This window comes from Streptopelia decaocto, assembly GCF_964273445.1.
Source record: "Streptopelia decaocto genome assembly, chromosome: 19".
NCBI lineage: Eukaryota > Metazoa > Chordata > Aves > Columbiformes > Columbidae > Streptopelia > Streptopelia decaocto.
In genome coordinates, this window is record NC_138674.1 from 852,301 (window position 1) to 866,248 (window position 13,948).

Here is a 13,948-nt window from a genome sequence, read left to right on the forward strand (position 1 = left end):
CTGCAGGCGTCGTCTCCGCTGCCTTCCCTCAGATCTGCCTCCTCCTGGGACGGCTAAAGAGGACTCGGAGATTTCTGCGGTGCTGGATGATTCGCTCCGTGCCCTCCAGCAAAGCGCCGGAGCTCCCGGGGGGCGCAGGCGGGGGGACGGGGCGCGATGCCGGTGGATGCTGCAGGACGGGGCTCCGGCCATCTCGGGGGGCTCAGCCGAAAGCGGGAGCGAGGGGTGCAGGGCAGGGTGCTGCTGCCCCTTGTTAGCGCTGCCACCGGTGCCCGGTGCGGGAGATGGAGCCGTCGGCCCAGGACAGCACGTCCCGGGCTGGCTCTGAGGTTGTTACGATAATGATGCACTGAAGTATTGTTGCCCAACCTGCCATCGATCGGAGGCTGGAAATGGCACCGAATCCCGGATCCAAACACCTCTCCCTCCAGGCGGGTGGAAAGCAGAGGTTGCTCCGTGAGCGCGAGTCCCAGGTCCGTGTTCGGGCAGGTTTCTCACTAAGCCCGGCCCAGCTGAGCCGCGGGCTCCGCAGCCGCCGTTCCCCTCACCTGGGGGCAGTGACGGAATCTCACACCCTCCCCGGGCTCTGCGGCCCCTTCCCCGCTCCCCGTGTTTTACGTGGGCACTTGCAATATGGGCCGCGGGGGTTGGGGTTGGTTTTTTATTCTGTGTGTGGGGACTTTACTGGTATTTTTGGATTATATTAGCCTGCGTACGGGGGTTTTGTGATGAGAAAGGTGGACATTTTAATGAACCGCTCAAGACACAGGTACAAGAAGGGAGAGACATTTTCAGTGGCCCTTTAATAAATAATGAAGAACCCATCCATTTAAATGTTGTAAGCCATAAAAAACGTATGTATTGTTGAACGTAGATAGTTCGTGGTAAGTTGAAATCCGTCCGCGGATGAAGGTCAGAAGCGGCTGCGCACCCGCCGCGTCCCGCGCGACCCACGCGGGGCAGGGGCAGCGCTGGGCTCCGGCGAGAGCCCCTGAGTATCCTTCTTTCTTGAAATGTTTGTATAGCATGACTTTGCCGACTTACCTCATAATATCTCACGTTGGCCTAAAGCCGAGGGCATTAGCAAAACTGTGAGCCAGATAAATGATTCTAGCGCGTTTTCTTCTCTGTATCTGCTGTTACAATTTAGAAAAGGGGCCTTTTCCACCCAGAGGCTCCCGTTAACCCAGGCGGTGCCGGGCGGCAGGAGCAAGAGGACTTGGGGTTTGTCACCTCCTGGCTGCTGAGATGCTGGGCAGGTGACACAGGTAAGAGGTGGCACGTCCCGCGTTTGCCAGGAGCGTCATCGAGGGCCCCAGGAGCTGGTGGGGAGACACCGGCGTCCTTTGCAGGGCACGGACCCCCGTGCGCTGCGCCCAGACGTGTGACGGGGCACGGCGGACCCGGCCCTGCTGCGCAGCAAAGGTTTGGCTTGCAGAGGGGCTTTAATATGAAATAACCCCAATTAACCTGCAACAAATTCCCAGCCCTTATTTTTTGATGCTTGCGGGAGGAGCAGGAGCGGGGGCTGCAGGCGCGGGGGCTGCAGGCGCGGGGGCTGCAGGAGCGGGGGCTGCAGGAGCGGGGGCTGCAGGAGCGGGGGCTGCAGGAGCGGGCGGGGGCTGCTCGGGCAGGGCTGGAAGAGCCGCTGGGGCGGGAGGGGGTCGGGGAACCCGCGGGGTCCATCGTCCCCCGGCTCGAGCTCTGCACCCGGAGCTCCCGCGACCTGGAGCAAGAAGATATCCATTTCATTCTGGTAAATTGCTTTGGAAAAAGGACAACTCCATTGACGCTAACAGTGTTCAGACACTCAGCGTGCGGTTCAAACCTGAGCTGGGTGTTTCTGCTGGGACGCGGTGGCTCCGGTCTGGGTACCAGCTGGGTTTTCACCATCTGGGTGAATTTGAGCACATTTTTGACAATGATCTTGATGGCGGAACCTCAGCTCTGAGGACCGGAGGGCGCTGGCGCGGCTGGTGAAATACCAGTCTTGCCTAAACCACTAAGCATGCGTAGGAACCAGCAAAGCAAAGTGCTGTGCGAATGCTCGTGTCGTGCGTGTGCACACGTGTGCAGCGAAGGCTTTGGGGTCCTGCTCGTGGGGATCAGGTGTCGCAGTGACACCGTGTACGCACCGTGATCACCCCTGGGTGGCGGGACCCGGACCCCGGCGCAGCGATGGGTCCTGTTTCGGGAGGTCTGTGCCAGGGCGATGTGGTTCTGGGAGCCCACGCGGCCCTGCCGCAGCGCTCCCGGAGCCCGTGACCGTGGGCCAGACGGGGACGTTGGTGCCGCTCAGGCTCCTACACCCCCCAACCCTGCCGAATCTACACCCGGGCGCCTGGTTTGGCCTCTGGGAGTTATGCCACAGTTAATTGCGATCTTCCTTGGCGATGGGATGGGGCTCTGGAGCGAGCCCAGCGCCGGATCGCGCTGAGCGAGCTCCCGGCACACCCGTTCGGAGCGGGCGGGCGCGCGGCTCCCCGAACGTTGGTGAGCTCATGCCGCAGACATGGATGAGGTCACTCGGATAATTGCTCTCCCAAAACGATGTATCTTGCGGGAAGAGGATGTTACGGAGCCGGAGAACTTGCTAGGGCAAAAAAAGACATCGCACGCCCCTGGCCGAGAGCACTCGGAGGGGAAACTCATCACGGGAGCGAGCCAAGAGCTCCGGAGCGTGGCCCGCGGGCCCGGCGTGGCAGCAGAAGAGGCGCGGGCAGCGGGACGCGGCGCCGCGGGCCGGGCTCATTGCAGCAGGAAGGCGTGCGGGACCCGGCGGGCAGGGAGAGCGGCCGTGCAGGGACCTGCCCCGCGCGAGCGGCCCCACGCCGACCCGGACACGCCGCGCCGGTTCCTGCTCCGTCCCAGCAGCCGCTTCTCCCCGGGTAAACCTCCGGGCCGGATCAGTGCAGGCGCGTGGGGTGCGCGGGGTGCTGGCTCCACCGCCACGGCTGCTCTGCCGGGGTGAGGCCTCTGCGGTGCCGTGCCTCGGTTTCCCTACCTGCAAACCGGCAGAAGCGATGTCAGGTGCCCTGGGAAGCGCTCAGGCAACCTCGCCTGCAAAAATGTCCCAGTTACTGCTCATCTAACCCTCCCTTCCCTTGCCGGGGAAAACTCCTGTACGTTTTATTCTCTGGTGTTAAGTTGTTGCAGGTGGAAGGAGACGCGGGTTCCGCTCCTCCCGCAGAGCCCACTCGGGGTTGTTCTTCACCAGTGGGATTTCAGCCGCTGTTCTCCCCACAGCCCCGTGACGGGCACTTGAAAAGAAGCTGAGAACAGTCCCATCAAACCTTTGTGGTTATTGGGACAAGCCAGACTGTAAGGAGATTGAGCGTGAGCTTTACAGGAAAACAAACTGAAATACTTTTGTCACTGCACTGAAAAAAAACAAAAGTGGGGAAAAAAATAGCCGCTCTGTGGAAAAAAATCAACTCTTTCCTGAATAAAGCAGAAAAAAATGCTGCCATATTGAGCTGTGACATATGGTTACACAAATAGAAACCACAGAGGGGAAAATCATGTTTTCTCTTTCATTATTTATCACTCTCTAACTGTCTCCAGCTGGGTGAGTAAACAGCCTCATTGGGCTGTAATGAGAACAGCCTGCTGCCACCGTGCCGGGGCTGCCGCGGCCCGGCCGGGCGAGCGTGCGGGTGTGCAACGCCAGCGCCGGCAGCGCCGTGGGGCCGGCACCCGCCTCACCGTGGGGCCAGCACCCGCCTCACCGTGGGGCCAGCAGACACCTCACCGTGGGGCCGGCACCCGCCTCACCATGAGACCAGCACCCGCCTCACCATGGGGCCAGCGCCGGCAGCGCCGTGGGGCCAGCGCCGGCAGCGCCGTGGGGCCAGCGCCCGCCTCACCGTGGGGCCAGCAGACACCTCACCATGGGGCCAGCAGACACCTCACCATGGGGCCAGCAGACACCTCACCATGGGGCCAGCACCCGCCTCACCATGGGGCCAGCACCCGCCTCACCATGGGGCCAGCGCCGGCAGCGCCGTGGGGCCGGCACCCGCCTCACCATGGGGCCAGCAGACACCTCACCATGGGGCCAGCACCCACCTTGCCATAGGGCCAGCACCCACCTCGCCATGGGGCCAGCGCCAGCTGGTCGTGCTGCCCGCGCTCTCCCGGCGTCGTTACCAGCACGGCGGTGGTCGGGATGGGCCGTGTGGCCCCGGCACCCGCGGTGTCCTCCCCTCGCCAGCGCTAACCAGGCGCGGGCTGGGAGTTAAATCAAGCGGGCAGCTCCCGGTTATTGTTCAGGGGAATTATGTGCCCAATTTCCCCCCTGAGCCGCGTTGCAAATTGACTCCTAAGTGTCCCGTGAAATGGCTGCATAATTTGCACATTTGAGAAGCGGCGGCAGGAACGCGTCTGCGAGCCGGGTGCTGTGCTTTGCTTCCTTCTCCACCTCGCTCGGTTTTCAGCTGGTTTTATTGCCAGCTCTCACCAGCCCTGCGGCTCTAATTGCAGGGTCCGCGGGCTGCGCTGCTCTCTGGACGCATCTCCCCTCCCGTCCCGTCCTGAACGGCTCCAGAAGGTGAAGTTCTGCAGCTCCGAGCTCTGCGGGGGCCGCACCGAGGCCGCGGCCCCTTCCCGCAGCTCGGCCGCCCGGGGCCGCGCTCAGGAGCTCTGTGGGGGCTCGGCGGCTGCTCCCCGAACCCCGCTGCGTTTTACTGGGTGGGGGGATCAGACCGAAAGGTTCCGATCCCCTCGATTAGGGCGGGCTTTGGATTAGGTTCTGAATTAGGTCAGGGTGTGGGATGTTTCCTCCTCCTGCTGTCCTGCGTCTTTCCTGGCGCTCGGCTGAACTGGAGCCTCCCTGCCAGCGCGGGGGCACGGGAGCCGAAGGGCAGGGACACAGGTGACACGGGGACAGGCACCACGGCCCGGCTTGGAGCAGCCCGGTCCCTCCCAGCACCGGCCGGCTGAGCCTGTGGGGGAAACGGGTCTTTGCTAAGAGCCAGAAAGTCCTTGAGCATCAGCAGCGGTGACGAGTGATTTCCCATGAAGATCAACCCATTTCTCAAGCCGGGAACAGCGCCGTCCCCTCTGCGCCGAGGGGCGTTCGAGCGGCTCCCAGTCCTTCCAACAAATGAAAAACTATTAGTAAACGGAAGCATTTTTAATGAAAACTGACCCAATTTTGAATGCCACTTCTCCTCCCACCTCAGGAATAGCGTGTGCCAGGGTTTGAGTGAAATTAGGTCATTGTTGAACAAAGGTCAAGAAAGAACATGAAAAGTTTTTCAGTGGGAAACCTCAGCTTTTACGGCTTTTCGTGGAAATCCCCTCCCAAATAAAGTTCTAAATGAAGTCACAAAACAGTGCCCGGAGCAAATCACCCCGTGTTCAGCCAGCAGGCCCAGCTCGAACAGCTGCGGATTTCTCCCCTTCCGACCTCGCAGAGAGTTTGGGGAAGGGGCAGAGAACACCCTGGGACAACGTGGCTCCTCTTCCTCGCTGAACTTCGCACCCTTCCCAGGGCCCGCGGCTGCTCCCGTGGGGGGGCGCTGGGTCTGTCCCGAACAGCCGCCCCCGAACCGCAGCGCCCGGACTGTAAATCCCCAGCTTTCACAATCCCATCCCATGGGCCGGTCCCGTTTCTGGGGAAGGGATTGCAGAGGCAGCTCCTTTCTGCAGAAAATGGGTGCGGGTGAGGGCCAGCTTTGGAATCCTTGGGAAACATTCACAAATGAGTAAATAAGTGAAGGCTGTGGGGTTATGCTTGCTCAGGATAGTTTCCCAAAGTGCAGAGGGTACTTGAGGGGGCTCAAGCATCAGATCACTGGGTGTGTGTGAATGGAGCAGCAGCCTGAGAAACTTCTGAACTTCTGTCTGGTTTGGGAACGCGTTGGGGGACAAGGGGCCTGGCCCTGGGATGGGGGTGGCTCTGAGCCATTCTTGGGCCTGACTTTTAGAGGTTCCCGTGCCTGTGTGCACACACACATACACGTACCTGCAAATGCAAAACTCAGTGCGCGTTGTCCCCTCGCCCTTTAAAGAAGTTCGGCCTCCATTGTGTCTGGCTTGGGCAGCTGCTGGAGGTGCTGGTGGCGACTTCCCCGTCTGGTCGTGCAGGACCAGCTCCCTCCTGCCGCTGCCCGTCCTGCTGCCACGTGTGCCGAACCAGAGCCCTGCTGCCATCCACCCCACCCCCTTAACCCAACCCAACCCAACCCAACCCAACCCAACCCAACCCAACCCAACCCATCCCATCCCATCCCATCCCATCCCATCCCATCCCATCCTATCCCATCCCATCCCACCCTTAACCCATCCCACCCCACCCTCCCTTAACCCATCCCACCTGGCCCCACCCCATCCCACCCCACCCCACCCCACCCCATCCCATCCCATCACATCCCACCCCATCCCATCCCATCCCATCCCACCCCATCCCACCCCATCCCATCCCGCCTGGCCCCATCCCACCCCATCCCACCCCATCTCATCCCATCCCATCCCACCCCACCCTATCCCACCCCATCCCATCCCATCCCATCCCACCTGGCCCCATCCCATCCCATCTCATCCCATCCCACCCCATCCCATTCCATCCCATCCCATCCCACCCCATCCCACCCCATCCCAGCGGGCTGGGTTCGTGCTGCCCCGTGTTTGGGGACAGCCGCCGTCTTCCGTGTCCCATCCTGCTGCTGGAGCGTTGGACAGGCCAGATCCCGACCTGCAGAGCTCCCTCCAGACCCACGTTTCCATCCGAGCGCATCTCGGCCGCAGCGCTGGCTGTTTCACCACCTTTCCCTCTCCTCCTCCTCCTCCCGGCCACGCCATTAGCATCCTCCCCGTGTAAATTGTAATGAATTGTCATCAGACCAAAGTAATCACCAGTCAGCAAAACTTAATTTTACAAAAAGACAAAAAGAGGCTTTGCTCTAATTGATGGAAAATTGGTCGTTTCTTGTCAGGTTATTGTTCATTTCCCACCCGCTAATGACCGTGCGCCCGGCAGCCCCGGCGCGTTGCAGCCCGGCAGCTCCGGTCCCGCGCAGAGCCACTTCGGAACCCGAGATGAAGAGGGATCTTTTCATTAATGAACTTTCAAAAGGCAAACTGAAAGGGAGCGAGAAGGGAGACGGGGTCCTGCCCGGCAGCCCGAGGGGAGCGTGGGAGCCGTGGGAAGCGCTCGGCTGTTCCACCACAGCGCACGAGCAAACTGCGTCGATAGCAGAGCCCAGCACAAGTTTGGATGCCTTTCTGTTTTAATCACCTGAGATGAGAGACAGGTAAACGAGGCCGGAGCCCTGGTGCAGATCCAGCAGAGCTTTGCTGAATTTGTGGCCTTAGACATCAGAACTGGCTTTTAACGGGGCTTGAACCAGACGCTGTCCCTCTATTGCAGTGTTCTCAGGATGGGGAACAAAAAGCATGTCTAATTTTCTTTGCCGTCAGATATTGGCAGCCCCAAGGCAAACAGACCTGCCTCACGCCATCCCGGCCGCGGTTATTTAGGGGTCGAACGGCGGGAGCGCCAGGGACCCCGCTCGCTCCCGGCGCGTCCCGCGCGCTCCGAACGCGCCGCGCGGTGCGTGGAGCCGCGGCCCCGCGCCAGCCAGCCGGCTGGCTCTACACAGGCTATTACGGTAATTTGATAAGCCAGTTCTTCGTGATATGAATCTTCGCCTTCGTTAAAGGGAGAAAAAAACCCACATTGCGTTTTGATGGCTCACAGGGACAGTTCATTAAGCAATCAACTCTTTTAATGAAATATTTCTTTGTTAAAATATTCATTGATCTGCCACGGTTTTGCATGGAGAAAGGGAAGGTCCATGTCCCAAATGCTTTTCTGTTGAGTCTTGCCGAGCACACACAGAAAGCAGCGGTTGTGCCCCGGCCCTGCAAACACGGAACTTCGGGAATTCACCCTGGCCCTTGGCCCGCGCCTTTCGCGGGGCCCGGCCGAGACCTGGGCTGGAGCGGCTGCGGCGCTCGGGGTGCTGGTTCTTCTCCCCTTTATCACATTGGTGTGCCTGAGGTTTTACACATTGGGGTTGGGTTGTGTTTGGAGGAAGCCGAGTGCCATGCGGGGACGTCGTGGCACAGACAGGGAAAGTTGGGCCAAGAGTGAGGAGAAACGGGCAACTGTGCGGCAGAGCAGCAATGCGGGGAGAGGGGGGTCCCCAGGAGGGACAGGGTCTCCCTGCCGGGGCACCGGGCACAGCGCAGCAGAGGTTGGTTTATATCGCACCAGGATCCGGCCAGATGCTCCGGCCCTGCTGGAGCAGCTCGGAGGGAGCTCGGGGAGCCGGGTGGAAGCACCGGCACGACAAGAGAGGGGGAAAAATATATCAAAGAGTGAGAAATGAACAACTGCAGACAAAGCGCCGAATCTGGCTCCCTCCTCCTTCTCCAGCCTTACACCGTGAGTAATCCCCGCCGCTCGGCACCGTGACGACTCAGACAAGTAGTCACCGCGTGCTGGTAAGCATCTCCCGAAGGAAACAATGCAGACAAACACGGGGAGCGGGGAGCGCAGCGTCCTGCTCCGGATGAGTAACGTTATTTGAAAAGCAGATAAATGGAAAAAAAAACAGAGGAGAAGGGAAAAAAAAAAGCCCAACGGCACATGCCGATGGGGAGAGAGAAGCCAGGCGCCCTGCGTCTCCGTGTGCCGGTGGCACGGCACAGCACAGCATGGCACAGCATGGCACGGCATGGCACAGCATGGCACGGCACGGCACAGCATGGCACGGCACGGCACACGGGCTTCCCAGTGGGGTCTGGCTCCGCGGCCCCGCGGCTCTCAGGCTCCTTCCCCTCCCTGCTGAGGCTTTGCCGGCGCGGAGGAGAATTGGTCACTGTCGGGGCCCCCCACGGCTCATCCTCTTCTCCGTGGGTGGGAGCAGCACACCCAGTGCTGGGCTGTTCGCCTCTCTGCTCTTTCTCCTTTAACTGCAGCTTCACTAAAGCCCCCTGAGCCGGTCTGTCCCACCCTCCTCTGCCTGCTCAGCCGGGGAAACTGAGGCACGGCACAGCTGCAAGCCAGAGGGGCTGCAGAGCCCCCCGGGCGCTGGGGCTCTGCCTGGGGTGCCGCACCCCGGAGCGTTCCCCCACGTCTCCTCTCTGTGTGCAGCTCCAGGGGTGCCGGGATCCCCCTCCCCAGGGGGGAGGCGCCGCTGTGGGGCGGGGGGTGGCGGGGGCACGCTGGCGGGGCGGGGGCGGCCGGAGCCCGGGCACACCGCAGCTGTCGCTTTAACACGCGGGGGGAGCCGCTCATCACTTACAGTAACCCGGTGCATCATTTCTGTGCTTACGCAAGAGGAGAGCGGGCTCCAAGATCCCGGCACCGCGTCGGGCAGAGCCGGGGATCTGGGGACCCCCCCGCAGCCCCGTGCCGGCTGGGGGTGCATTGGGGGGCCCCGCACCCTTTGCCCCGCGGCCGCACCCGGGGGCGCTGGGGGCAAACGCTGCCGAGATGAAGCCGGGGGAGGCGAGGGAGGGGGCGCCGGGCTGGGGTCGGGGTGCTGCGCTGGCTGTGTGAAGACAGCTGGTGTATTTTGGGTGGAAAAAACAGCTTTTCTGCTCATCTGGTGAAATTTCCACCTTGGGAGGGATGGGAATTTGGGGCTCAGCTGTGTCAACACGCAGCTCCCGCCCCAGAACGCTGCTCTGCAAGGGAAAAAGGAACTTCTTCCCTTGTTCTCCCTGTTTTGCCATTCCCTGTTTTCTTCTTTCTCTTCTTTCCATGTGGTTTTTTCCTTCATTTTGCCTTGAAAGGAAGGAGAAAAATCCAAGAGAAGGCAGGCAGCAGAGGGGTTCAGGGACCTGTTCACATCATCAAACACAGATTTTTCAATCCTCAGGAAAGTCAGGTTTTCTTTTTGAAGTTACTCTTCCCATAGAAGAAAAAGCAGAAACCAAAACGAGATGTTGTCCACCCCCGTTTGCCAGAAATGGCCAATCCACAACCTGTGGCCCAGCGGCTTTGGATCCGGCTCGCGGGGCCTTTCCTGGGAGGATGAGGATGAGGATGAGGATGAGGATGAGGATGAGGATGCTGCGGTTCGGAGCCGCTTTGCCTTGAGTGGGGTTCAGGACAAACCCCAACTGGCCTTTTCGGCGGCAGATTTCAGCTGTCGGCCCATGGCAAGCTGAGGATGAGCCTTTCCAGGCAAACACGGCATCGAAAACCTTCGCTTGAAAAGTTTCACTTTTTAAAGATTTTCAATATTGTGGTTAGAAAAGCAGATACTTTCGGAGGAGAAAAAAATCTTTGCCAGGAGAAACCATTTCCCATAGGTGAGAGTTCGGGGGCTGATCACAGAGACTGAGAGTGAGGACGGGCTGGGAGGAGCTGGGGTGTCACTGTCACTGTCCCGGACAGACAGCGCGGTGCCCGTCACCCCCCCAGCCGGCTCCTGCCCCAGTGCTGAGAACCAAGTGATTGATCCGGGCGCTGGCAATGCTGCCGCCTCGGCTACACCCTTCGGGGTGGCGCGCGCCCCGAGCTTTCCCCTTGCAGAATGGAGGAAGATTTTCCCTTCCTTTGTTCCCTCTCTCTCTTTTGGGAGTTTAGTGCTGTAGCATGAACATCCCTGGTCTCTCTTGTTGTTGCCCTCCTGGGAATCTCCTGGCTGTCCCTCCACATCCCTGATGTCCCAAGAGTCTCCTGGACATGGCTCTACATCCGTGATGTCCCCAGAATCTCCTGGCCATCCCTCCGCATCCCTGATGTCCCAATAGTCTCCTGGCCATCTCGCCACATCCCTGATGTCCCCAGAATCTCTTGGCCGTCCCTCCGCATCCCTGATGTCCCCAGAGTCTCCTGGCCATCTTGCCACATCCCTGGTGTCCCCAGCCATGGGCTTCCCAGCTTTTGCAGGTCCCTTGAAACCAAACCCTGCCGAGCGAGTTGCCGTATGGCGCCGTGTGCCCCAGGCCTGGCCAAGCCGCGTCCCCTCACCCCGATTCCTGCCCACTCCCGTTTTCCTCCCGGCCGACACAGGTGAACAAAGGGGGATCTTCGGGCCACGCTCAGTACACAGACTCCTCTTGGTGGAACACGGCCCGTGTCGTTCTGTGCAAATCCTTCCCGCTCGGATGCTATTTGATGTCTTCAAAGGGGCTATTCTTATGTTGAGAAAAGAGGGCAAGCGCAGGTTTGACAGGGCTCGTCACTCAGAGCTATTTTTCACTCTGAAAAGTGCCACTTTGGGATTAGAAAATGTACGTTCTGGTTTTCATAGGTTGATATTTGGGAATAACTCGTAAAGTCAGAATAGTGGGTATTAGGGTATAAATTTGGGGAGGCGAATGGGAAACCAGCAAAGCCGTCCCTGCCCAAAGGAAGCGGAGCCCCCCCCGCCCGCAGCCCCGGCCGGTGCCCCCGCGCCCCCGAACCCGCAGCCGGGGCCTCTGCCCCCCGGGCCGGTTCTGCAGCGAACACCCATCCCACGGGAGCCCCGGCGCTGCCTGGAGCAGGACAGACCCTCCGGAAAACCCCAGGCCTCCCAGAGGACTGGGTTTACACCTGGGTTTAAGGCCAGGCCCAGCCTAGGGGCCAGTCCAGCGCTCACGGTGCTCCCGGCGGCCCTGCCCTCAGCCCTGGCCTGTTTGTCCCCTCGAGGGAAGATTTTTTGGGGAACAAAACTGATGGGTTTCCTGGGATCTTTGCTGGAGCCACCAGAGCTTGTGGCTGGGGGGGATCTGGCTTTTCCATCACACAAATTCCCAGATATAGACTCTTTATTCAAGAATAGATTATTGTTTTTTTAAAAAACAGATTTTTTAAAATACTTTTCATTCCACTTTCACCTTTTAATACTATTTTATTGTCCATAAAATGGAAACTTCAAAAAAGCTACTTCTGAAGTAAAAAGTATGTTGAGTGGTCCCACTTTGGTGCCGCTGCGACGCGCTGGCCACGGCGCCCAAGAACACGTCACCCGCTCTCCCGTGGGGTCTGGACCATCCGTCCCCAGCCCACGCAGGGCCCTGCGGCAGGTGGGGCCGTCACCTCCCCACGTGCCGCTCTGAGCTCAGAGCCAGGCTTGGGCAAGGCCGGGGCGCCGAGCCCGCTCCACAGCCCCCAGCACCTGGGCCGTGCTTTGGGTCCAGCATCCTCACGGAGGTTTAGAGCACCCAGCCAGATGTTTGGGTCCGTAATCCAGGTGCTGGTTTGGGTCCAGCACCCTGACATGAGTTCTGCTCCCCAAAGGGCTCTGGGGACCCTCTCTCAGGGGACAGGACGGGATGTTGGGGTGTCATGGAGCCAGGCTGTGGGGTCACCAGCTCAGCACCTCGCTGTTCCCATCTGTCCTGGGCCTGTCCCGGGCACATTGCGGGTGGAGGTGTGTGTCCCCCCCAACACCCACGCCCATCCGCGCCCCAGTGCCTCAGTTTCCCTCCCGTGAATCCCCACCCAGCCCTAGGGCATCATTTTACCCCGGGGACCAAACGCGGCAGAAACCAATTAGCGCAGGCGTTTAATGAGCAAAACACGGAGGGGAAGAGACTGGGGCGGAGAGGGTGTGCGGGGGGTTGGGGCGCCCCCCCCCCAAAAAAAAATAAAAAAGGGCGGGCAGGGGGTGTGCGCCCCCCGCCCGCCGGGAGAGGAGGAGAAGGAAGGGGGGGCGGGCGGGGAAAGCGGCTGCACCTGCTTTAGAGGAACTATGGTAGGGCGGCCGGCGCCCGCCCCGCGCCGCCGCGCCCGCGCCGCCGCCGCGCCGAGCCGGACCTGAGCGGCAGCACGGCCCGGCCGGCCCGGGCGCACTCGGCCCGGCGCCGCCCAGCAGCCGCCGCAGGGCGCCAGGGGCGGCGGCGCCGCTGCCCGGGAGCCCCCGCCATGCCGCGCCGCTCCTGAGCGCGCAGCCCCGCCGCGGCCGCCCCGTCGGAAGTTTGGGGAAGGCGGGGGGGGCGGGTGAGAGGCGGCGCGGCCGCATGCCCGCCGCGGACCCCGGCGCTCGGCGCGACCAGGTGGGTGAGAGCGGAGCGGGAGCGGGCGGGAGGGTCCGGCGTGTCCCCGCTCCCCTCGGCTGGACTGCGCGCTGCCCCCGCCGCCGCTGCCGGCGGAGGGGTTCGGGACGCCCCCCCGGCCCCGTGGCCACCGGCAGGTGTGGGGCGGGCGGGGGGCCCCGGCCGCGTGTCCCCGTGTCCCCGTCCCCCCCGGGAGCGCGGCGGCTCCGTTCCCCGCGCTCGACCGCGGCGCGCTCGGAAGTTTGTTGCGGCGCCCGGACAAAGGGAGCGGGGCCGGGGCTCGGGAAGCCGGGCGGCGGGCGGTCCCGGGGGGGCCGGAGCTCGGTGCGCACCGGGGAGCGGGGGGGTCCCGGTGCGTGCAGGGTCCAGCCCGCCCCCGGCTCCGCGCGCCCGGGGCAGCCCCGCCGCGGGCGGGCACGGGGGTCCCCGCCGCCCCCCGGGGCGTTTCGTCGGTCGGCGGAGGGGGGTGGGGGGGGCAGCCCCCTGGGGGACAGGGGGGGTCGGACACCGGGAAGCTCGCGCTGCCGGTGCCGGGTCCGGAGCCGCGCTGGGGTCCCGCACCCGGGAAAGGGGCTTCGCGCCGCGGGGAGCGCGGCTGCCCCCGCCAGCCGCCCCTGCGCTCCCTTTGTTGGTGCTTCCCATTTTTCCCCCGATGTTTCTTTACTCCCCAGCGGTGTTGTTTTAATGCCGCCTGCTTGGGAGGTTTGGGTCGTTGTTTTGTTGTTTTTTTCCTTCCCCCTGCATTGCTTTCAACCCGGCCCCAGCCGCTCCGCTCCGTGCCGAGCGGCCCAGCGGGCGTGATTGCCTCCTCTGAGATAAATCACTAAGTCAGGCCCAAGTTTTGAAATTGCTGGGAGAAGCAGCAGCCGCCGTTCCCGTCAACCTGCAGCCAGCCCGGCCGTCGCTCGGCAGCGTCCTGGGAAACCCTCCGCGTGTCTAAAATAATAACCCAGGCTGCGAGGTGAGGGGAGAGCAGGGCGGACGCGGCTTCGGATGGAGCTGG

At 61.9% G+C, this 13,948-nt stretch overlaps 1 protein-coding gene across 5 annotated transcripts in view; it reads left to right on the plus strand.

The window, feature by feature from the left end:
- Nucleotides 1-12,755: 12,755 nt before the first annotated feature.
- The window catches only part of FOXP4 (forkhead box P4), a 53,063-nt gene continuing 51,870 nt past the window's right edge, over nucleotides 12,756-13,948 (plus strand). For all 5 annotated transcript variants that reach the window (XM_082068947.1, XM_082068948.1, XM_082068949.1 and 2 more), the window contains exon 1: nucleotides 12,756-12,945. Coding sequence is in view for 1 of the 5 variants with exons in the window: in XM_082068951.1 (XP_081925077.1) it covers nucleotides 12,910-12,945 (36 nt within the window). In the remaining 4 variants the exon portion in view is untranslated. The remainder of the gene's footprint in view (nucleotides 12,946-13,948) is intronic.